Source organism: Chenopodium quinoa, unplaced genomic scaffold (genome assembly GCF_001683475.1).
Source record: "Chenopodium quinoa cultivar QQ74 unplaced genomic scaffold, ASM168347v1, whole genome shotgun sequence".
NCBI lineage: Eukaryota > Viridiplantae > Streptophyta > Magnoliopsida > Caryophyllales > Amaranthaceae > Chenopodium > Chenopodium quinoa.
Genome location: NW_018745170.1, coordinates 1,469,309 through 1,493,675, shown reverse-complemented (window position 1 = coordinate 1,493,675; position 24,367 = coordinate 1,469,309). Strand labels below are relative to the sequence as shown.

Sequence of the window (24,367 nt, the reverse complement as noted above, 5' to 3'; positions counted from 1 at the left end):
ACAAAAAAAAACCCTTCATAGTACATAATTCAACATTAATAAACTTCATGCATTAAAATAAAAATTGCAAAAATTCAAATGACAACTACTCAATTCTGATTAAAATAACATCAAATTTCAATGAAGTAATAACCAAAAATAGCAAATTCAAGTGATTGAATTAATACATGAAATAAAAACGCGATCGCCAAATTGAACAACAACATGATCAAATGAAATTGTGAAAACTCACCTAGAAAAAAGGGGGAGAAAATAAATGGAAACAGAGGAGAGAGAAAGAGAGGCGAGAAAATAGAGGATTAGTTCTTGGCTTGTATACTACTCGTATGTACTAGTGGTCCGACTAGTTATTTTTTTTTAGTGTAAAGTGAGTCAAAATGAAATAGAGGGATTAAAAATTGACTTGATCGATCTTAGAAAAAATCACTTGTACACATTTAATAATTTAAAATGATTTAATTTTGAAATAAATACGACATGACCTGACCTTATTAAGCCCTATTTAGGTATCTGAATCGATACCTCTAAATAAAAATAAGGTGTAGACGGGATGAGGGAGCCAAATTTATCACCTTCATAAACAAAATTTATTTTGCATAATCGCAAATAAATAAATAAAAAACGTCTAGTCAATATGCCATTTATGTAATTATATCAACAACCGTGAAACCCATACTTAATAAAAATTTGTTAATATATTTGTTTATCAAGGTGATAAACTTATAGTCCCTCCGTCCCAGAATACATGAGACATTGGATTTTTTTCACTATTTATGCATTGACCATAATTTTTTACTAATATAACAAAAACATATTTTATTATAGATTATGTGGTTAGATAGGTATTAATATAAAGTTTCATAATATCATTTTTAAAATAATTTTTATTAATATTTAATTATATAAAAATAAAAATAAAGTCAAAGTAGTGCAATATTAATTGTGTCATATATTCTGGGACAGAGAGAGTATTTTCTTAGACGGGAGCCTATCCGAAGTCTTATATTAGAGAGGTGGAAGAATTAATAAGTTCTGGAATTGTGGTTGAAGAGAGTGGGGTAGTAAGTACTTCGTATTAGGTGAGCAACGAAGGGAAAGAAAGCGGCATGCGTCGTTGCATAGATATGAAAATGAAAAAGTGAGGAAAGAAGAGTCCAAATAGATACGCCTTCCTTCGCCAAGTATTGTGGAATTGTCAATCGTTACGTATACGTGGGGTTGGCTTTGGTTAAGTTTTAACTACCGGCTCATATTCAATATTCATGCTGCTTTTAAGAATTGTATGTACTACTACTTTGGTCTTTTTTTATTTGTTTTATTTTGACTTATACGGTATGTAAAGCTTATTATTTACTATTAATATCTTTAATTATAAAACAATATAATGATATTACTTAGCTTAATTTTATCTTTTACTACTATTCTTTGATACAAATCTAATAATATCTCTTCCTTAAAAAAAAAATCTAATAATATCTCACACATGATTATATTTTAAAGCATTTTTTGGAAATAACCACCTACTATTGTTGTCGTTTTAGTAATTACCACCCACGTTTTTTTTTTTCTTTTTTGTAATTTACCACCTACTATTTTTAAAAACATGAAAATTTCCCACCAAATTTCCCAAGCCCTCATACATGACGTCATCATGCCTTCTTCTTCCTCGATTCTCATGTTCAATGATTTTTTTTCAATATAAATTAAAATTAGATTAGGAAAAAGCATTTAGTCGTCGATTTAACATAATTCAAGCTCACAGGAACATAATTAAGTCACTAATATGTGTCAATTATAATTTGTTGTTCTTCATTTAGGGTTTATCCCAGATTTGGGAAATTTTTCAAACTGAGATAATTTTTCAAATTAAGCATTATTTACATTGATTAACTCTATATAGAACTAATATATATGCTCAATTTAGGATTGTAAATCATAATTTAGAAAAACGTTTGATTTTAAGATATCCCTAAAATACATATGAACCCTAATTTTTCATATCAATAATTAGTAATAATTTCATAACAATAATATCAATTTCGGTACTAATTGAAGACATAATACGTTAAATTGATGCAAACTAGTCCCAATTTCATAGATTAATCACTAGATATCAAACTCCTAATTTCATTTCAAAACCCCAAATGATAAACACCATCTTATATTTAGCCCCAATTTTGTAAATTAGGCAATTCGAAAACTCCTAATTTTGTAAAATGATAAAACTCCTAATTTTGCATAATTTGTAGTTGCAATTCGAAAATCGAAGAACAAGGTTAGATTAAGGAATAAAATTGTAAAAAATCCGTCGGTAAGGCCCACAATGACGTCATGTAGGCAATTAGGTGGGAAATTTTCATTTTTTTAAAAAAATTAGGTGGTAAAATACAAAAATAAAATAAAAAACTGTAGGTGATAATTACTAAAACACCAACAATTGTTGGTGGTTTGTCAAAAAATCCTATTTTATACGGAGTATATATTAATGAGAATTTTTTGTTATAGTTTAGTTTGACTCTGAAAAATCAAAACCAAAAAAAAAAATAAAAAGAGACATAAGAGTTCGGTATTACATTTTCTCCGTTTATTTATATTGAAATAATTTAAAGGAGATTTAACATGATTATACTTTTCCCATGTATAGTTGTATAAATCATAAAAAGTGATCAAAAGAGTGTGTTAATAGTGTATAAGTCAAACAAGGTCAAATACCAAAAAACATACGAGTATGAAGTAATAAAGGTCATGCGATAGGGCAATACAAAATATAGTTCATCTAACCTTTTAAGTATCTTGTTCTTTCGTGACTTTATTTATTATGGGGCATTTTCTTAATCTTCAATTTAACTTTTTTGTTAAAACAATCCTGCTAAATGACAGATGATTATTTACTTTATGTGACCCTAAATATTTAATTTTTTTCAATTCTACCATCATTTTTTTTATTTTTTTGACTCAATTAGTAATTTAGTACGTATTGTAAAATGAGGGTTATTACCATTTCACAAAATTAGGGCCTTTTGCAGTACATATTGAATATTGATATAGATTTGTCTAAGTTGTTTCAAGTCATTGATTGCTACTTTATACTTACCAAATTTTTATGTTTTTCTTTTCTTATTATTATTAATCCTTATTTGCTAAAATCCACTAAAAATGACTAAAAGATACGTGAATTTTATAAGAATATAACTTTTCCAACTTCAAAGTTTTGAATAATAAGTTAATAACGGTTTTGTTTTCCTTGTCATAAAGTAACATATTTTCCATTCAATAGTCAATGATTGCAAAACTATCTTTGGATCACAAGTTCACAACATTTACATGATTCTCCGAATAAAAACAAATCAAATAGGACAGTCACTCAAGTGACTCAACCCCTAAAAAATTCTCTGTTCTCTCTCTGAGAGGCTGTCATCGATTTTATCGATGGTAAGCCCCAAATTCTTTTTCAATTTAATATTTTTAGCCAATAAAGATCACTAACAGTATGGTGATTATAGTCAATTCCTCTATGTAGGCTTTAGTCGGTTCCCTAATGGTGGGATATGATTTTTAGTATTGTTTGTTTGTTTGTTTTTCATGTGTGCATGGATACAAATTTATGTAGCTGCGGGTCTGTTGGTTTAGGGGTGCAGATTTAGAAGATTCGTCTTGCAAATTTGCCGATCTTGATGACCAATCAAGTTTTATCACTTTCGCGACTATACATCAATGGAGCTCCGTCAAAAACGATGCAAAGACATCTAAAATTTTTTAAGAGCAGTTCAGAAGCGATGCATTAGTTTAGAGGTGTTAAATACTTGTATTAAGAATTTAGATCTCTTAAGGGATGATTGTAAGTGCCGAATGACTATTATTATTTAATGAAATCACCCCTTCCTATTCCAGTCAAAAAATAAATAAATAAATTACTCAAAACATTGTACAACACAATTACACAAGCCACGCTTATTAAAATAAATAAAAGGTTTCAACCAAAGTATTACGAAGTAATATAACAAAGTTAATACTCTCTTCTATAATTATCTTGTATAATTTTTTTATTTATCTTTAAATATTATCCGGTCATATAAATGGAACATTTCACTCATTCAACTCATTCAACCCATGTGATATAGGCTCCACAACTATCTTACTCTCACTCTGTATGTGATGTGATGCCCTTCACTAATTCTATCTCCCTCGATTAAAATTTTTATGCTTACTTTTTCACATAATTTAAGGACCAAGGAAGTATTGATTTAGAAATATGTGACAATATCACACCCAAGTATTTAATACATTTCTTAACTAGGTATAGAGTAATATATAGAAATACGTGAAAAAATCATGCGTTGATTGTTATAATTAATATTCTTAAAGTATTTACTACTTGAAATATATGCTTTTGGCTCCTTATATGCAGTCTTAGTAACATTTTCCCTCTTTTTAAGCTAAATATCTAAGCATTATAAAATGATTAAGCAACATAATGGGCAACTAGACCTGTTCAACGGGTTGGATCTGGGTCGGATCTGGGCCGGACTGGGCTCTAATTAAATGGGTTGGATCGGGCTAGGGTTGAGACAAATTTGAAATGGGTTGGTTTATTCCATGGACTGTTGGGTCCAGCCCAATCCAGCCCTTTCAAACTTTTTTTAAATTAAATGACTTTAAATTGTTAAAAATATTGTCACTTATATGGGCCTTTTAATTTTTTTTTAAAAAATTCTTGTCAATTAAATGAGCCTTAGTCAGAAATTTTCAGTAAAATTGTGACAAATTTATTCTTACCAAACCATAGGAGAGAGAAAACTTTTTTCAAAAAAAAGAAAAAAGAAAAAAAAAGGAGAGAGAAAATTCTGCTAGAAACATGGTTGAAGAGGTGACAATGACGATGATGGTTTTTAGGTTCTAAATTCTCCCTCCTTCATACTCTTTTCTTGTTATTTTTCTCTCTCTTAATAATTTTTAGTATTTCTCAATTCCCTTATTCAAAGATGAATTTTAAGTCTTCAACTTATTCATCTAGAGATTTTTAAAAAATAGAGATATTTATAAAATTAGCAAAGTAATTGCTTAGATCTGTAAGTTTTTAGAGTTTTCTCTACTTTTTTTATTTTTTTTAATTGTTTTAAATTGATATTTTGTTTGTGATGGATGAATAATAAGAGAGGATGAGAGGAAGGGTTACACCATTTAAAGGGTTGTAAAACATTAATGGTGACCCTTTAAGAGCCCGTCACAACCCATTACAAGCCCGTATAATGAAGGCCCGTTAAAAGCCCAGCCCTTTTACAAGAGTAAACAAGTCTGGCCCGTTTAAAATAGGGCCGACACAGGGCCTTAAATGGAGCCCCTGTCCATTGAACAGGTCTATGGGCAGCTTATGCAAAAATAAGTCTAGTCTCTACTCTCTTGTGTAGTGTGAAGGATACAACCTCAAATATCTTATATGAAGACTACAAAATCAAGTCTCTATAACATTGCTTTATTTTGGTAAAGAGAAAGACCTAACTAAACTAACACTTTCCAGGCTATGTTTAGTTCTACTTATTTTAAATACTCCGTACTTATTACTTACTTCAAACCAGATAAAAAAATTAGTTAAAAACGATTAAATTAGGAAAAATAAGTTTTTAACACACTTTATCATATTATGTGTGATTTTTAATCGTTAAACATTTTTAATTATGTAATGAAAAAAATTGTGAAAACAACAAAATAATTAAACACACATTAATACAAATCTAATAAAACCCCATTTTGTACAGTTTTTTCTTATAGATTAGCGTATATACAATGTCAAAGTTTAATCAAATCAAACAGAATAATATTAAAAAAATATGTTTAGATCTTTGAAAAAAAAAAAAAAAAAAAAAAAAAAAAGTTCAAGCCAAACCAAATAAGCAAAAATAAGGTGAATTAAACATCACCTAAGAGAAAAGATAAAGGATTCTCCATTCCAAAACACAAGTAAATTGTAAGGCTTAAACGGTTAAACCCTTGACTTCAAAGTCACAAAAGTTACCTACCATCTCCATCGAACTTACTTAATTCAAAGTGAGACTGTCTATTTTTTTTTTAAAACACAATAACAAAAATATTACTCAACAAGAAATACTAGTCTTATCATAATACAACAGATGATATTCTAGTCCTCGATAATCTATGATAGTGGAAATCACCTAATCCCTAAAAAAAAGGCTATCTACGACTGTAACCTAGCAATGTGTAGGAGAAAATTACAAACCCAGGAGGTTAAAAATGAGAAGAGAAACATCATCATCCAAACATAAAGCAACCTATTATGTTGATAGTAAAGCTTCCGGCTCCATTATCGACATAAGTTACTAGACAATTTTTTCACAAAAGAATTAACAATACAAAGAAAATTGTGCCTAGCAAAGAAACCTCCTTCGGGGATGATTGATGCAGTACATCAATGACTGTAAAATCTTCTAAAACTTCATTTCAGCCTGCAACACGAAAAAACAGCAGAAACGAATGAGAGATGCCATGGAATTTCTATTGTTAATATATATCAATCTGTTGGATTGGAGAGAGAGACTTGCACAAGGAGAAGAATAATCTACTTATCATTAGTTAAAGCATGCAAAAATTTAAGGAGCAGAATAGTATCTTCTTCTTTCTTGGTCAAGGCACAGGAAAAAATAAACACTTTCAGCGAAACAATCATATTCATTGATACAAATCATGTTCAAATGCACACACATAATGATCACAACACCTCTTGTAACCTCCAATATAAATCATGTTGTAATTCTTGATATAACACCTCTTGTAACTCATCAAATACACACACACATATAAGCAAGAGAAGAATTACAAGAGTAGTCATATGGGTATTACAAGAGAGCTTGTGACGAGGTGCTGTGATAGGCTACAAGAGGTGTTGTGACACTCATTCCCATTACTCCTCTCAAACACCAGTTCCGCCATAGCAGATCCATAGAAAACAAAGGGGTCCAAAAGCAACAACTGGACAACGAGAATAACAAACTACGCATAATCACATATTGACCAACATTCCAAGAACAGCATATTACAAGCAATGGTGGCAAATTACCTCAGACGTGCCACAAAAGCAAATCAAACTAGATGCTGATAATCTATTTGTCTGAATGTCCCCTTTTACCCTTTCGACGGGCATGATGAGCTTGAGTATTACGAGCAGGCTTCACTGATTTTTTGCTGCACAAACCAAAACAAAGATGAATTAAAAAATGCATATTAAAATTCAGTAATATTTATAGTATATCTTCATATTTTTAATCCAACTTTCTTCTGAATTAGAGTGGAATAGTACTTTAAACTTACCAGAACATTGCTGAGCAAAGTTTAGATAAAAAAATCACAGGAAGGACCAAAAGAGCAGAGGCCTAAGCAGAGAAAATTATAATAAGTTTTAAGCTCAACATATATATATATATATAAATATATATGGACCAGCAAACTGAGAAACAACAGGATCAGAATGGAAATTACCAAAAACCAAACCAACTCCTTTGTTGCTAGATGTCTTGTAACCTCATGCTGCTGCAGCTTTTCATGAACTGCAGATTGGACCTACCAATCCCATTACAATGTGAGAATAAACTAATTATAAATTTATAAAACATTTTAATAAATAAATGAAAAAAAAAAATGGCAGGGGCTAAGATATGATTGCAGTATTAGCGATTACTAACGAGCAGAACTACGGTGGAATTTCAGGTCTCAAAATGAAGAGATAATTTCTCTGCCTTCAAACCCAGAAGGACATCATGGATGATGACTTCCCAAGAACATAATTAAACAATAAATGCTTTCACTTCTGAAACTCAAATCTCACTCTACTTCTAGGCATAACCCAAATGGACAGTATATGACAGGCCCAGACCACCTAGTAAAATTGATTCGGGATTCTCAGTTGTTCATGTAAATAACAGGACAGGTGAACTTCCACTAAAAAAAAGGGTAACCCCAGTTACATTGGGCACACTTTTCTTGCATAACCTCTTCCACCTTCCCCAAGTTACATTATTTGCACATTTGTCCCTGAATTAATTATAAAAGGAATCCCACCCTTTTTCAACAGTCAAAAGACGTTCTTGATAAATGGTCCTTTACTTTTGCTGTTTTGCAGTAAGCAAGTAAGTTGCCTAACTAATTTTATGACAGGGACAAGGCTGATTTCCAAAAAGAGCCTCTCTTAAACTGCATGCACAAGTATCTCATCTGATTATTATTTTTATTACCAAGTATTATTTTTATCGTTTTGAAAGAAGCATCTACTCTGATGTTCTGAAGTCTGAACCTCCTACACCACCCAAAGTATCAGAAAAGCTTATTATGTTATTGTAGATATTTCAAACCATCAAAGATTAAAGAAGTTATAATTGCAACCTAATCGAACAAAGTAGTGTGCTAATCACACTGAAGGCACGAAAGGCTGTCATTTTCCCAGCATAAAGTATAGGGTATTTAAACACATACAAGATACAACCCTACAAATCTCTGTTCACGATTCCATTGCCAAAGCCAACAGTCAATCCAGATATCCAACAATTTGTAATTGAAAAAACACTCCTCTCCAGTCCTATCGCTACAATTAGTTACATGTGCAGTGCAAGTGAAACATCAAGTGGGAGTGGGAGTGGGAGTGGGAGTGAAAGTTAGCTATGCCTAAGCCAACACCAACAATTTATTATACCACTTTATTGTGACAGTTATTCCTTAATACACTAGTACACAACTACACAAGAATAGCACATATGAAATAACTAAAGTATTACTGGCTTTATCACATCTTTGAACATGTAATGCTTCTTTATTTATTGCTATTTCACTAAATATAGCAAAGAGTTCACCATAAAAATTGTAACCACCCCTACTTCACCTGGACAAGGGAAAGAGAAAAAAAAAAAAAAAAAAAAGGCTAACACAAATTCCACAATTTTCCTGACTTGAAATATGCCACAGGATTCCCGATGAAGATTTTCTTTGCAAAGCAATGCCTAATTTTAAAAGTTTCTTTAACAGGAGAATGGTTCCAAAGGGAATTATCACAGCCACTATGGAACTCACAACCCAAGCTGTCACTTCTATATACATAGGGGACAATAGTTCAAAGGCTTGGGGAAACATTCAAAGTTTACCAGCAAAGTTGAATGCAATGGACACTGAAAAGTTATGAGGCTTAGGCTTAGTCAATGAGAAATTCAACAAATAAGTCTCTAGTTTTGACCCTCAAACAAGAATGCTGTCAAAATTTTCGTAAGAACCCAATCTGACGTTCACAATCAAATTATTTAGCAGAACTTTACACATCAATGAATTGGGATCTTGTCCAACTTCCTAACTGGTCAAGCTTTCCATTTCCTTGGGAATCTGACGACTCCATGCAAAACGGAAAGCCTCCAATGTCAACTAGAGGGTAAATAATCATGTTAATGATAGACACAATTTTTCTAAAGTGAGGCTATAAACATCCTTGACTTCCAAATATTGGCAATCCAATACACAAGAATATCACTGCTGCATAACCACAAGAGTAGAGCTAGAACTCTGTCCTCTACAAGTAGACTGCAAATTCAATTAACTACCAAAGTCTATTCAATTATGACCATTTCACTCCCATTAAGCAGGAATTTGGAACAGCTATAAAACACAGCAACCTAATTTAGACATCACATTGCAACTTAGCATAAAGCACAAACATAGGAGCATGTATCTAAGCCTTACTTTCAAGATTACGAAGCCCACTATGTCCAAAGGAGCATTCACCACATTACATATGGTTGGCAATCTCACTCGCCCATTTACCACAAAGTATATATTCATCATTACTTCATGGAAATTGCTTAATTTACTTTTTACTAATTTAAATTGAGTGAAGAGGCTGGCATTCATTCTTCCAGAACATTTAAGCAGCTTTCCACCTAGAGTAGGTAGGTAAGTTATACTGTTATACTAAAAGCCTGAAATACATAACAGAATTTTTTAGAAAAAACCACAATTACAAAAGATACCTGTTGATGATACGTAGTTGCTGATTCTAGAAATTTCCCATAGACATGAACTGCCTTCTTAGTATACGGCTTCAAGGCAGTTCTTGCTTTTTCAACATGAGGCTTTGCCACAGTGGCAACATGATCAATGTATGGTTTACTTACTTTCTTCACTTCCTGGCATAGTAGAGAACTTGTCTAAGCAAACAACATTATCTGAGGAAAAAAAATAAATAAATAAACAAAATAAGGCTTAAAATACCTGATAGTAAGGGTCTGCCAGCTCCTGTGCTTTAGTGATGTGTGGCTTAATGGCATTCTTAGATGCCTCAAATGCCTCAGCAGACTTAGCTGTCAACGTCTGAATATGGGGTTCAACATACTCTGTTGCCATCACCCATTGCTCCTTCACAACTGGGACCCATTTCTTCATAATTCAAACCAATTTGTGAGTGTCCACGATAGATATAAAATGAATATAAAAATGGCAATATGAACCATAAGCAGAGCTCATGATGCTAGTGTTATCGCTCATGCATACAAATTAATTAGATCAATCAACTGGAAATATTCACGAAAGTAGACTACAAAAAACAGGCATGCAGAACAATTACACACATTACAATTGACATTAAAATTCCCATGTAACTTACAGTTTTAATATTTTCAATGTGAGGTTCTGCCCACTTTTCAGCTTGGTCCTTCTTCTCCAATGTCTGGCAAAAATATTACACAAGCAGTGAGTTGGTAAGTTCTGAATACATTTAAATAAATTACATGACTATATAGAACCAGCAACAAACAAACAAAAACAGTAATTTGGTTAAACGGTAAAACTTGGATATCATGACATTACCTTCTGAATCAAAACCTCCATAACAGGTTTTCCATGCTCATTCCACTCAACCGTTAGAAAAGACTACAGTAGAAAAATGTCAGTAATAATAACAGAGGGAACAGGTTATTAATTATGAGAGATAAAAAGGAAACAAGGACAATTAATTTACCCAAGAACGAAGCGCATGATCCAAGAACCATGGTGGAAGCCATGCACCATGCACCTACACATCGATAAGATCAAAATCAATAATCAAGATTGAATTGGCTCCAAACAATCGTCGATGTCAAAAACTCATTTAAAATGAATTAGATGTGAAAAGTTTGCAGCTTTATATGTTTCATACTTTCAACAAACAAGTCATATACTACCTTGAAGCAAGATAGTCAACAATTTTTCTGCAATTTTTACTAAGTTATCTTTTAAATTTTAATTATTTACAAAATCATGAATTTATCAATCAGATCCTTAAAGAAGATGCATCCTAAGGTTTTAACAACACAATAGGTCTGAGCTTTCAAATTTGTTGTTTTTAAAGCCTAAAAACCATGATTATGGAGAAGACCGAGCTACTTGAGCTCTTGGCAAATATGATCAAACTTTCTCACATTATACAATACAGAGTAATAGGTTGTATATTGCCAATGAGCTTTGAAACTTATTTTAGGAACACATTTCAGTAACTTTAAAAAGCAAACTAGTATCTTATTATGCCTCAGTGCTTCTATGAACATCTACTTGCTTCAAAAAAATTAGCCTCACCAATCAGCAGGACCCTAACAAGGTCTAGAGCTAAAGAGTACTAATTCCTAGTGATAAAGGATAGCACAGCAGTCCAAACCATTGATACACGGAACGCGGGACGGCAGCATGTTTCGCGAACCAGGACGTGTGTCCCGAAACGCGGAACTTACTCGTTCCGGTTCGTGGTGGTTCGCGATCAGGTTCGTGTTTGATGGATTACCCGTTTGTAGGAGAAAGAACCTTCTATTTTCTTGAGTTTTTTAGGTTTAATTGAAGGCTTAAAGCTTCAAGTTTCATTAATGGAGGAAAATGAAGAGTGTAGAAGGAAGATGGTCGTTGACGGCTGACAAAGTGAATAGATCCTAACCTAAATTTTCTTTAAAAAAATGGTGTACCCTTTCATTTTTATTTATAGTACTCCGTATTATTTTATTTAATACTTTAGTGCCTAGTACTAGTATGTACTGTATAGCAGTACAACACTACAGCTGTATATATTTTTTTCTATTTTATTTTTTGGGTTAATAGGCAACTGTAAATTTTCCAGTTTATACGGTGTTAGGTAACTATAAAATCCAAAGAAAGTCCAATAAATTTAAAATTAATAAAAAAGAAAATTCCAATTTTAAAAAAAATCGAGAACTCTACAGTCATACGTTCCGGGAACTCTTTAGCCTACGTTCCGCGTTCCCATTCTCGTACCACGTTCCAAAACGCCCCACGTACCGTGTAACGTTGGTCCAAACAAATTTCTGAAGGAATAATGTTACCACCTTTATCATATACACATCGCCTCAACCTTGGAATGGGGAAATAAAAAATCACATGTATATTGGTCAAATAGTTCCCAAACCTTGATAGAAATTGTGTCGTGAATACCTCGTTTTTTATAATTCTAAAACTACGATATTTGCAACATGCATATGGTAGCAAAATAAAAACACAACTATGACAATCCCCATTAGATCATAGTCGTAGCCTAACACCAAGAGTCAAACCCACAATTCAAGAGAGAACTCTGCATCAATACATAAGACATTTGGCAACAAAAGGAATTAAAGACAAGAAAATCCATTGTAGAGATAATTTCCAAATAAATTCCTTCCCTTTCACAGCAAAAAAGCATAAAAGCGAACGATGTGTGATGTTAAAAGCTAAAAACTTAAGTGCAGATTAACCTATAGCAACAAATGCTGCTAAAATGGTCAGAATATAACTAAGTACCATAAAGGGATATCAAGAATTCTAGATCTTACAACAATGCCAAAGGCCTATCACATTACTAAATTGCACCTCAGTAATTTAAATAACTAGATTACTCCCTCTGTCCCATAATATAGTGCCCGTTTCTCATCTTTCATGTGAATTAAGGATAGTAGAAGGAGAGTGTAATATTCTTACAAGTAGGAGTAATTTACATAGGAAAGATATAAAATGATATTTAATAAATCTTTGGATATGTGGGAATTTTATATGGGAAAGGAAAAAACTAAGTAAACGTGCCAACACAAACTAAGTAAAACATTTCCCAAAGAACAATTCCAATACAGCCCTTAAATTTAGAAAATTCGACAGTATAAAACCGGAACCAAAGCAGGCTGACTGTAGCAACAACTCAGAAGTTATAAAATAAAAAATTTCAAACAAATCTTTACCTCCATTAACTCCTTAGTCCTTGAGGTGGCCTCTGACTTAGCCTTCATCATCTCTTCCTGGTAGCATTAAGATAAAACAAAAGTAAAATCAACAAAATGCTAAGGTAAATCATCTATCTAAAAATAATTAATAAAAAGTGGCATGCATGAAGCATTTAAAAAAATACCTCTGCCACTTGAAGAGCACGCTCAGTTTTACGGATTCTGCTCTTCTGTTCATCATTGATCTTCTGGAGCTGTACAATCAGACATAAAGCAAAAGTTGAGAATACAATTACCTATTCCAAGAGGAACAGTATATTCAAGCAACCCATCACTTAAACTCAAAACGCAGTGAATTTTCCAAAGTTTGTCATTAAAATTCACACCCATTAAAATGCCAAAAATGCATCCATCAAACAAGAGCAAACAACATAGTTACATTACTAAAAGGACTCTTAAATCCCTTTAGATGCACTGTATTTTTTAACCCAATTACTACTTGTTTGCCGGGGTTGTCATATTCAGGATAAAGGGATTAAGAATATGAAAGAAAAGATTTCATGCACAAGTTCTATCCTCAAAACACTTCTAGATTACCTGAACATAAAATTAGAAACTAAAAACAGAGATATAGGGTAAGTTGAGACCAACAGTCCTGCAAACAACTAGACGTGTAAGTTGCAATATTCTATATAATTCCCCGGACCCTAAAGCATCCTCTAAAAATTACAAATTACAAGCACTAAACCTTTGCCACAAACAATCAGGAGTTCTATCTATAGTGCTCAATAAAATCATGCGAATGCAGCTGTCAAGTTCAAAACCCAACTCAGGCATTACAGTCTATGACAATAGATCAGATAGTCACATCAATAAAGCTGTATAATATCTCATCACAGCATCAAGAATACCCTAAAGCACCTTGATCTTAGATAACCATCAAGAAAACCATAGTACTATACAATCTGACCACACTCAACACAGGTTAACTATGCAAGTAATGATAGAAAAAATATTATAAACTGAATAAGAATCTGTTGGACTTATAAAGGATGGCAAAAATTAGCATGTACTTTGGTTGGATGAATGGCCATTACAATAACTAATTTACCTTGTCCAATTTTGAACTCAATTTGGAAATTTTGTTCTCTGATTCAATCGCTTGGGTTTCCAAGGCCTCCTTTTCCTTTTTTTGTCCTTCAATTTCTTTCTTCAACTTGTCAACCTATGAAACATAGGAATGCAAATTAATTAATTAATTATTTATTTATGATTTTAATTCTGACCAAAAGGTTTATAGCATTTCCCTTGAAGTACCTGCTTTTGCAACTCACTAGCCCGAGCATGAGCCTTCCCAACCCGCTCCTCAGCATCAGATGTTCCCCTTTTCTGACCCAACAAAAACAAAAACAAAAAAAAAATATAAGGAATCAATAATATTTTCAAACTACTAAAAATTCCAAAAATCTCTTCAGCATTGTCTAAACCAAACGTTTATTTAGAGTATCATCTTTACATAAATTCAACAGAAATCCTCATTAGCACTTTCTCAGTATTCTCACCCTTTGTCCCCATGATCTGAAGCATACAAAAACATAACCATGCTCAAGAATAATAATAAAAAAAGCAACAAACACAATTCAAACCTGAGCATTCTCAATCTCGCTTTGCAACGATGCAACAACATCCGACTTCTCCTGAATAACAACCTCCAAGTCCGATATTTTCTCATCCTTTTTCTTCAAATTCGCATTGCTCTCATCAAGGCGAGTCTCTACAACAAGCAAATAGCGCCCGCTTACCAAATAATAAAAAGCACCTCAATGCATGACATCGCTTACAATGCATTGCTAAAAACTACCACGTCTTGACGCAATCAATGGATTTTGATGGCTACCAATCATCCATCACATTATCACCAACAGTTTCATCAAGGAATAGTAATAATAATTGTAAACTTTAACTACTAGTTTGTGAAACTTCAAGATCGCATTTTGATTATTATTTCACAATATCCAAACACAGATTATCTTCTAATTCAAAATTCTAAGCTAATTTACAATCTGTAACCCTAATTTCTCTTCCGACTCAAAATTTAACAATAAGCTTCACCACAAACAAAATTCATAAATTCAATCAACATTCACTTCAATAACAAAACAAAACCTTATCAAATCAAATCAATCACAACTAACATTGAAATGTTACTCAAAATTAAAATTTAAACAAAAATCATATTTCAAAGTAATAAAAACACATATAGAACAGTCGCTACAATCAAAATCAATAAATAAAAAAAAAAAATCAATGAAAACAAACTAAAAATTCAAAAACTAACCAAGAAGTTGGATCTTAGACTTAAGCTGATCGAATTCAAGCTTAAAAGCGGAAGAATCATCCGATCGAACTTCTTCGATAACTTCCGAATTTCCAGAATCTGCAATTACGCCGCTAAAAAACAACGAAAACAGCAACAAAACCGACAAGAAAACGAGCTTTGATTCCGCCATTGAAGAGATTTCAGAAGAAAAATGATGAGAGAGAAAGCAGTGAGGGAAAGAGAGAAAAGAAGAGATTTCAAAGCATACAAAGAGAGCAGCTTCGAAACCCCCGAAGAAGAAGAAGAAGGAGAGACGTGGTAGAAAGACAAAAATTGAATTATAAAAGGAACAAAAAAAATAAATGTTGGTATTTTTTTATTATTCTATTCAATTCAATTTATTTTTTTTGTTATTTTTTATTTTATTATTTAAAAAAAGGGTGTGTGATGTAGAAAGTGCAAAGTGTGTGGGAGAGCATGTATTAATTATATTTGAATAATTTGATTGATTTATAATAAAGTTTTTGGTTGGGAAGAAAAATCAAAATCAAGATCAAAATCAAGACAATTGAGTGTATGTATGTATTTGTATAGGTGGTAGTTGGAAATAGAATCTTGGGAAAGGTTTGATAGTTGAATGGCTTAAATCTACTTTTATCTATTTTGGTTTTTTAAAAATTGTTCTTGAATAGAATTAATCAAAAGCCTACAAAAGTTGGTATGTTGGTGGTCTTTGTCATCATGTGTAATGACTTTTGGTAAAGCTTTGGTTTAAGGAGTCAAATCGCTTTCGATTATTCCTTGATTTGGTGTTTTGAGTTGATAAATAAACGATGAAAAAATCAACAATTTAAATGAATACCAACTAACCTGATTGGTAGTTTGTTTGAAGAGGGATAAGATTGTTAATATTTGAATTGATTTTCATTAATTTGTGTTCCTTTAATCTTCCATCTAATTTAGAAGGAAATTAGTTTGTGTTTATAAAGGAAATTCTACATGTTTATTCACAAATTGCAAGGTTAGACATTTTCACCTTTGGTCTTATGGGTATAATCATGGATTCATGGTAAAGGCCACCTTTTGAAAATAGTCAAAATAGTTGTTTTCCCAAAATTATCACAAGTAAAAATTAGGTAAAATTTGTGATTCTTACACTCCCAAAATAAATGTGAGAGTGCTTGGAAAAATTATAACAAATCATGTGAAGCATTAGTTACCAACTTGTCAGCTAAAACAAGTAATAGTTGATTCCAAGGCCATTGATGTTTTTTATTGACCATTTCACTTTGATATATGCTTGTGTTAAGTGTTTAGGACATAAGCTAGGAGTAGGTAACAGTGTTAATACAGAGCACCGATAAAAACGAACGAATTCGATCTTTTATATGCACATTGTTTAATTCCGTATCTCTAAATAAAAGTCAAAAGTACAAGTAAAAAAATATTATATATACTCAAGTACAAATGTACAATTTCCTCAAAAAAAAAAAAAGTACAAATGTACAATACAAGTACTATTTTATTTGTCTCACATAACCAAATGTGGATTTTCTTTAACATAAAGTAGTTCGTATTATTTTTGGCCAATTAACCGTAAAAAAAAAAAAAAAAAGAAAAAAAGAAAAAAAAATCACGACAATTTGGTAAAAAAAATCACTCCGGCTACAATTTGTTAAAAAAAAAGTTAACATTATGTGATAATTTGGTAAAAAAAAAATAAACTCAGGCGACATTTAGACCAAAAAAATCTGTTTTTTCCGGCAAACTCTTCAAAAGTCCTAATTAAATTGTTTTGTGTTTTTAAAATTTATTTTTTTCATTTAAAAATTAAATTATTATGTTATCTCCTTTTTATTTTGCTAAATTGTGAATTACATAAATTTATTTCCAATCCTTATTAAAAAAAAATTGTCACAAGTAGTTTGTTGGGAATTTTATATTTTTAGGCTTGATTGTCGCATGAAATTATTTTTTATTACCAAATTGTCGCTTGAGATTAGGATTTTTTTACCAATTTGTCGTCGGAGTAAATTTTTGGAGTGACGAATGCGGTTCCTCTCCCTGGATGACAAGTTCAAGAAATTGGGAGGACCTGTCTAGTCCAGTGGGTAGAGACTCTCATATGAAAAAGAAAACACCCTTTTTTACCAATTTGTCGCTGAGGTTAGTAAGAATGTTCAAAGCTATACGGTAATCAAACCGTTCATTTTTCCAACGGAAGTAAGAATGTTCAAAACTATATGGTTAATCAAACCGTTGCAATAAAGAAAACAGAGGAAGTTCTAAAATACCAAGGAAGATCACCCGAATTAGAGGGTAGGTTTCAAGCTAAACCCGACAACCACTATTAAAGAGCACATGCCAAGTGTAGTGCTCATTCATACACGCTCTTTTGGTAATGGATGAAACAACTAATAGCCTATCGGCTAACCCAATTTATATTTGCGCATAAGCTTATTTCAGCAAATAATTTGCGTTCAAAGACCATCAGATCCATATACCAAGTTTGAAATCTAAATCCAGATGTTTACTTGTCGATTTATACGACTATCATCGCATATGATCCATTCAGATTCGAAATATGGAGAGGTTGTTCTAGTCTACAATAGCACCCACAGAAATAACCATACTAAGTAAACAAATAGACTAGTCGGTCTAGAAACAATGTAAAAGCAGCTCAGCAAGTATATAATTCTGTCATAGAACACTAAGATGATAGGTGTCAAAAATACTCGAGTGATTCTTTGAAGATGGCTATACCGAGTCTCACCATTCATGATAACTAAATAAATTGAAACACAATAATAACACATCTAAAAGAGTGAAGTTCCCTTTCCCTTCTTGTCTCCACCAATCTCAAAGTGCTTGCAACGCTGCATAAACAATACCGTGGATGCATATAGTCAGCAAAAACAGAAACAAATAACTACAGGACACAAGAATAGGACCATTGATTTAGTATATTGAAACACAAACCTTAATGGGGTGCTGGGAGACATGCTTGCATGACTGGCACTGTAGCCTCAACACAATCTTCTTGGTAGTCTTGGCCTGTTGAGTAACAATACACGAGCTATGTCAATATACAAAGCTGAAGGTAAACATTCAAGTTTTACATTAACCAAACAAAGTCGTTACCTTCTTGTGGAAGACGGGCTTGGTCTGACCACCATATCCAGATTGTTTACGGTCATAACGTCTCTTTCCTTGGGCAGCCAAACTATCCTTACCCTTCTTGTACTGGGTCACCTTGTGCTGGGTATGCTTCCTGCACTCCTTGTTCTTGCAGTAAGTCTTCTTCACCTTAGGTACATTCACCTGTGTCATCAGAAGCAATACGAATCAGAAGAAGTTCTCACAGATTACTCAAGTACCAAAATCAGATACCAATTGAATGAGTGATTAGTATAGAAATACAAATCAATATCAAACATCAGAACAAGAAACATCACAGCCCTCACTCCACAAATCCAAGATGTAAAAAGAGAGTTGGTCAGAGAGTTGGTCAGAACAAGAAATATCACAGCCCTCACTCCATGAACCCACAATGAAAAAGAGAGTCGGTCGAACAAATATTTCACATGTTCCTTATGACAATTCATGTTAGCCGACCCCAAATCATTTTAGATCGAAGGCTTTGTTGTTGTTGTTGATCAGAACAAGAATTTCAGCGGTCTTTGAGAGCTGCTTTCTATTATTCAATTCTATGTGATGCTATTAAAGGACTTCTCAAAGGCGTAAGGAGTAGTATTAGATTGCCATTGTGATTCCTACTAGCTACAGGCCATACAGCTTTTGTAACTACTACAAGTAAAACTCAAGGAGGTTTGCACCGAGAAACACAAATTAACCAGCAAATACATTCACAATACGCAATTCAAATCTTGTTGGAGAGACTAACGGCCTATGAAAGGGTTATGTGCAGTAAAACCTAACGTTGATCGGTTCTTTAACCAGTGTTAGCCGATGTGTTCAAATGTAGCTTCAGTAAAATCAAGAAACAATCTCACGTTATGTATACACCACACCTCAATATTGTTCACAATAGGAAGATTGTCTCTTCTATCGCGTTACATATACCTCGTAACATGTATTTATTATAAACAATGTGCATCAGCTAAGTAATTAAAATCTGAACACAACATTTAACATCATAACAGTTGCAGCAGAAACATTCATCACAGAAATAACCTTAAATCAGAATCAGAACAATAATAAACCATTACAATGTCGGGCAATTAACATAAAAATGAGTCTAATCGATACATTTTGTTTGAAACATAAAAAGAAAATTACGAGTTCTTCAGATAGCACGAATTATTAATAGTATAGCTCGGATTTACAGAAATTCAAACTTTATATTGAAACAAAAATCGCACAAGTCGAATCAAAAATTAGTATAGTTTTACAAATTCCAGCTTCAAATCTCTGTATATCCAAAGATTATTTAACACTATAACCTTATATTTAAACAAAAAAATCGCACAAATCGAAGCAAAAATTAGTTTCATTACACAAAATCTAACTACAAATATTCATATATCAAAATTTTAATAAAATTTCATCGCTAAAATTGATGATAATTCAGCCGAAAAAGTGAAAATAATTCACTAAAACAACCAACAAAATGTCGGAAAAAAAGAAGCAAAATTCTAATTTTGAAGATTAAGAAACTAAGTAAAATTCACTGAATCTAATTAAAAAAAAAAAATGCGAATCGTAAGATTAATAGCAAGAGTAAAGAGACAGTGAGTACCATTGTTGCAGGCGGCAGGAAGACCTGGTGTTTATAAACCCTAAAAAATGAAGAAGACGGCTCAAAATGTTAATTTCGGTGGTGTTTTGTATATATATGAGCCTAGTTCAGGGTTTCTGTGATTGGGGGAGGAATTGGGCCGAGTTATATGGATCTGGGCATTTGAGATTAGGATGGGCTCTGCTATTATTTTGATTTAAAAACTGGATTAATGTCCCAATGGCCAAATAATGGCCAATACCAGTAGAGTTGGATCCGGGTTCGGCTTCAGTGAGTGTGGTTTGTACTCCTTCTGTTTCAAAATAAAATTATCGGGATATTTGTCAATATGATAGTTTGACCAATGTTATATCTTTAATTATCAATATGTATACATTGTAAAAAGTATCAAGTGTATATAATATGAAAACTATACATTGAGATAGTTCTGATAAATACCAACATGACTACATTTAATCTTATAAGTAAAGCAAAAATGAAGGTTAAAGTGATATATGTGAATACTATAAAGTCAAATTGAGACATTTATTTTGAAATTGAAATAGTATTTTATGTCCAAATGAATTATTAAAGCATTACAAATTACTGATAGGGGGGAGCTATGGAGGGATTATTGTAAAATGTGATCTATGGTAGAGAGACTCTTAGTTCTTTGCCTATTTTTTTATTTTATTTTTTTAATTTTTTGAGGAAAAACGGACTAGTGCATATTATTAATCAATGGACAACTTGTCCATGAGAATATACGACGAAACATCCCCGAGACAATGGTTTTCCCACACTTGTTCCGTATCAAAGGGCACTAGCCTAGCAAGGTGATGTGCAATCGAATTGCCATCCCTTCTAACATGAGACCACGAGACAAAGTCGAAGTACTTACAAAACCAGATGACATCATCTAACACAGAATCTAGATCAGTGAAATAAGAAGCACATTTCGAAAGCCTATTAATAATAATTTGGTTGTTAGACTCAACGAGCACCCTCTTGAAACCGTAGCGTTGTGCGAGCTTCACCCCAAACAGAATTGCCTTGCACTCTGCAATCTTAGTTGGCCACCTGCCTTTTATTCTGCGAGTATCAGCATACATCACCTCTCCATTTGCATCTCTCAAGACTGCCCCCAGACCCACCCAACCCTGGAGCCAAACATTAGGACTTTTTCTCCTTCTAGAATTAGGCATGTTATAGATTTGGGCTGCATACCTCCCACAATCCTCCAAAAGCCTCATGACACGATCATACACCACCAAATGGGGAAAATCCTTGTTATTAAAAAATTTTGTCGTTTCTACGACTCTAAATAAACCACAACAAAGCAGCCCCAACCAGCCTCTTCTTATCACTCATCTGTTGCCACCCTGCAATAACTTCCTTGAAATCTGCATGACGATCATTACAGACCAGCTCCTCGCAACCACATTCACGCCACAAGTCGCGAACAGTAGGATACAGGAAAAGAGCATGACCTGCTGTTTTAGTGTTACTTGCATACCAGGGGAAGCAATCCGAATCAATCATGTGTCTCCTGTGAAGCAGCTCACAAGTAAGTAAAGACCCAGTACATACCCCCCAAAGAAAGTGTTTCACCTTTTGAATGGTATCAAGTCCCCAAATGTCAATCCATACATGATGAAACGCATCAAAATTGCACGACTTGCCAAGCATATACGCGGTTTTAACAGAATATTGCCCATCGTTTGAAAAAGCCCACGTTCTTCAGAAGGTCTACAACTAATAGGAATAGCTAGCATACAGTCAACATCTCTCTTAGTGAAGTGTGTATTGATCAGGTCATGATTCCAGCCATTCTGTTCCCAGTCAATGAAGTCGCCAACACATGAGATCTCATCTACCCTAGGTGTTTCAATAAACCTTCCCTTCTCATCCGCAACCCATGGGTCCTCAAAAACATCGATCTTCAATCCATCTCCTACTCTCCATAATAATCCCTCTTTAACAAGTGATTTTGTTCCCCATATTCCTTGCCATGAGAAGCTGCCATTTAAACCAAGGGACGCACCTAAGGAGTCACCATTAGGGAAATATTTTCCCTTCATCACTCGACAAAAGAGAGAGTTTGGATGAGAAATGAATCTCCAAGATTGCTTACCAAGTAGTGCTTCATTGAAAACCGCCATATCTCGAAACCCAAACCACCCAAACATTTTGGCTCGCACATAGAACCCCAACTTCCCTTATGCACCTTTCGAGTGGATCCCGAGTGACCCCACTAAAATCTCACAGTCAACGACTTAATCTCATCAATCACACTGCAAGGCAATTTATAGACTCCTATGATGTAAGTAGGGATGGCTTGAAATATGGCTTTCACAAGGATTTCCTTTCCAGCTCTAGAAAGAAGCTTCTCCTTCCAACCCTGAAGTTTCTTCCATATTTTGTCTTTGAATGCTGCAAAAACCATTCTCTTCGACCTTCTTACAATCATCAGAATACCAAGGTACTTCTCATGTGCATTCGCCAATCTCATCTGCAAAAAATCCACCAACTCTTCCTGTTTTGACATACTGATGCCTTTGCTTAAGAATACCTCCGACTTTTCATAGTTAATTTTCTGACCGGAAGCTACTTCATATACGTTGAGTAAATCAACTATCGTTGAGCATTCCACACGGTTGACCCTAACAAAAAGCAAACTGTCATCGGCAAAAAAGAGTTGGGAGATTTTTAACCCATTCCGACTAGCACCCGCTCCATGTACAAGCCTGTGATCCGTAGCCTTTTTTATCATAGCGGAGAAGGCATCAGCTATAATAATAAAAAGATACGGCAAAAAAGGGTCCCCTTGTCTCAAGCCACGAGAAGGAATTACAGAGCTAGAGGTGGCCAGTGGGCCGGGTTGGACCCAGCTCGCACGACAGGTGGGTTAAATGGGTCCAGCCCGAATCCGACCCGGCACAACCCGTCTGAAAAGGTGGGTGTGTCGTGGGTCCAAAAATTCTAGCCCAGCCCACTTCGACTCACGTGATTCGGCCCAACCCGTCTAACCCACGTTGACCCATGTGTTTCGGCCCACCCAACACACGAACCCACCCAACCCGGCTCAGCACGTACGGCCCACCCAACCCGGCTCAGCACGTACGGCCCACCCAACTTGCCAGTTGTAGGGAATATTTCAAACATCAACTTTGAGCCCCATGTGGTCATGCATTTAAGCATGGTGGCGTCCAAAGGGAAGGAAGCTAGAGATAAAAGAGTCGCCAACAAGTTTTAGGAACTTGTAAACCGTTCACGGGTGTGAAGGTTACACCCCATTCACGATCACGAGATCGCTAACTCCATAGTGGTCCGGAACCATGACTGGATATTCGGGGATGATGGTACGAATCCAACCTAAAAGAGATTAAACCCGCCCTAAATCGGCCTCTACTTAATTCTTATTATATTCATGTGCGCTTCCCGATCAACATACATCCAACAAGTCAACCCTAAACCTGTTTAAACTATGTTGGTTGATTATTAATGCACAAATAAATCTATTATCAGCGATCACTTGAATTAAAATCATATTAAGCCTAAAACAAATTATTAATTATCTTATTAGGCGTGATTTCAAGTACAAATTCCCTTTAAACCTGCAGAAAAGGGCGTGATCAAGCAATAACAATCAATCACGAATAATCAAGCAATATATAATTAATTGACACAACAATCATCATCATAATATCATCATCAAAATATAATTAGCAAGATCCTAGGCATGATACTAAACGGATTAATAACAAACCCTAGCATGTCACTAAACAATAAAAATCAAAGCTTTAGCCTAAACATGATACTAGGAACTAACATGATACTAGGAATTATATTAAGATTCTGAGCATGATTTCTAAATCAAAAGCGAGGAATAAGGATAGTAAATCTACTCACTTTGATGCCTCGTATTTCCTTCGATCAAAACAATACACACGTTAGTAACTTCAAGAAAGATTAAATCAAAACAAATAAATCAAATAAGAATTGAAATATAGATTACAGACCAAACCCTCAAAACTTTCAACCTTTCACGTCGAGGTCGAAGGCAACTTTGAGATTGGCTTGGAGTATTTAAGG

At 33.7% G+C, this 24,367-nt stretch overlaps 2 protein-coding genes across 2 annotated transcripts; both read right to left on the bottom strand.

Annotated features, from left to right (window-relative positions):
* Positions 1 to 6,009: 6,009 nt before the first annotated feature.
* On the bottom strand, positions 6,010 to 15,854 carry LOC110710475 (227 kDa spindle- and centromere-associated protein-like). The gene is made up of 15 exons (XM_021888782.1): positions 15,553 to 15,854; positions 14,861 to 14,988; positions 14,532 to 14,603; positions 14,326 to 14,439; positions 13,400 to 13,468; positions 13,233 to 13,289; positions 11,003 to 11,056; positions 10,852 to 10,914; positions 10,649 to 10,711; positions 10,258 to 10,422; positions 10,017 to 10,172; positions 7,492 to 7,572; positions 7,324 to 7,385; positions 7,073 to 7,197; positions 6,010 to 6,461 (listed from the first exon to the last, which is right to left on the bottom strand). Exons 1-14 carry the CDS (start codon positions 15,722 to 15,724, stop codon positions 7,116 to 7,118), a joined length of 1,338 nt encoding a protein of 445 aa, XP_021744474.1. The 5' UTR covers positions 15,725 to 15,854; the 3' UTR covers positions 6,010 to 6,461; positions 7,073 to 7,115.
* Positions 15,855 to 18,158: 2,304 nt separating this feature from the next.
* On the bottom strand, positions 18,159 to 20,392 carry LOC110710322 (60S ribosomal protein L44). The gene is made up of 4 exons (XM_021888606.1): positions 20,294 to 20,392; positions 18,676 to 18,855; positions 18,514 to 18,588; positions 18,159 to 18,410 (listed from the first exon to the last, which is right to left on the bottom strand). The coding sequence occupies exons 1-4, from the start codon at positions 20,294 to 20,296 to the stop codon at positions 18,351 to 18,353; spliced, it is 318 nt and encodes a 105-aa protein (XP_021744298.1). The 5' UTR covers positions 20,297 to 20,392; the 3' UTR covers positions 18,159 to 18,350.
* Between the last annotated feature and the right edge of the window lie 3,975 nt (positions 20,393 to 24,367).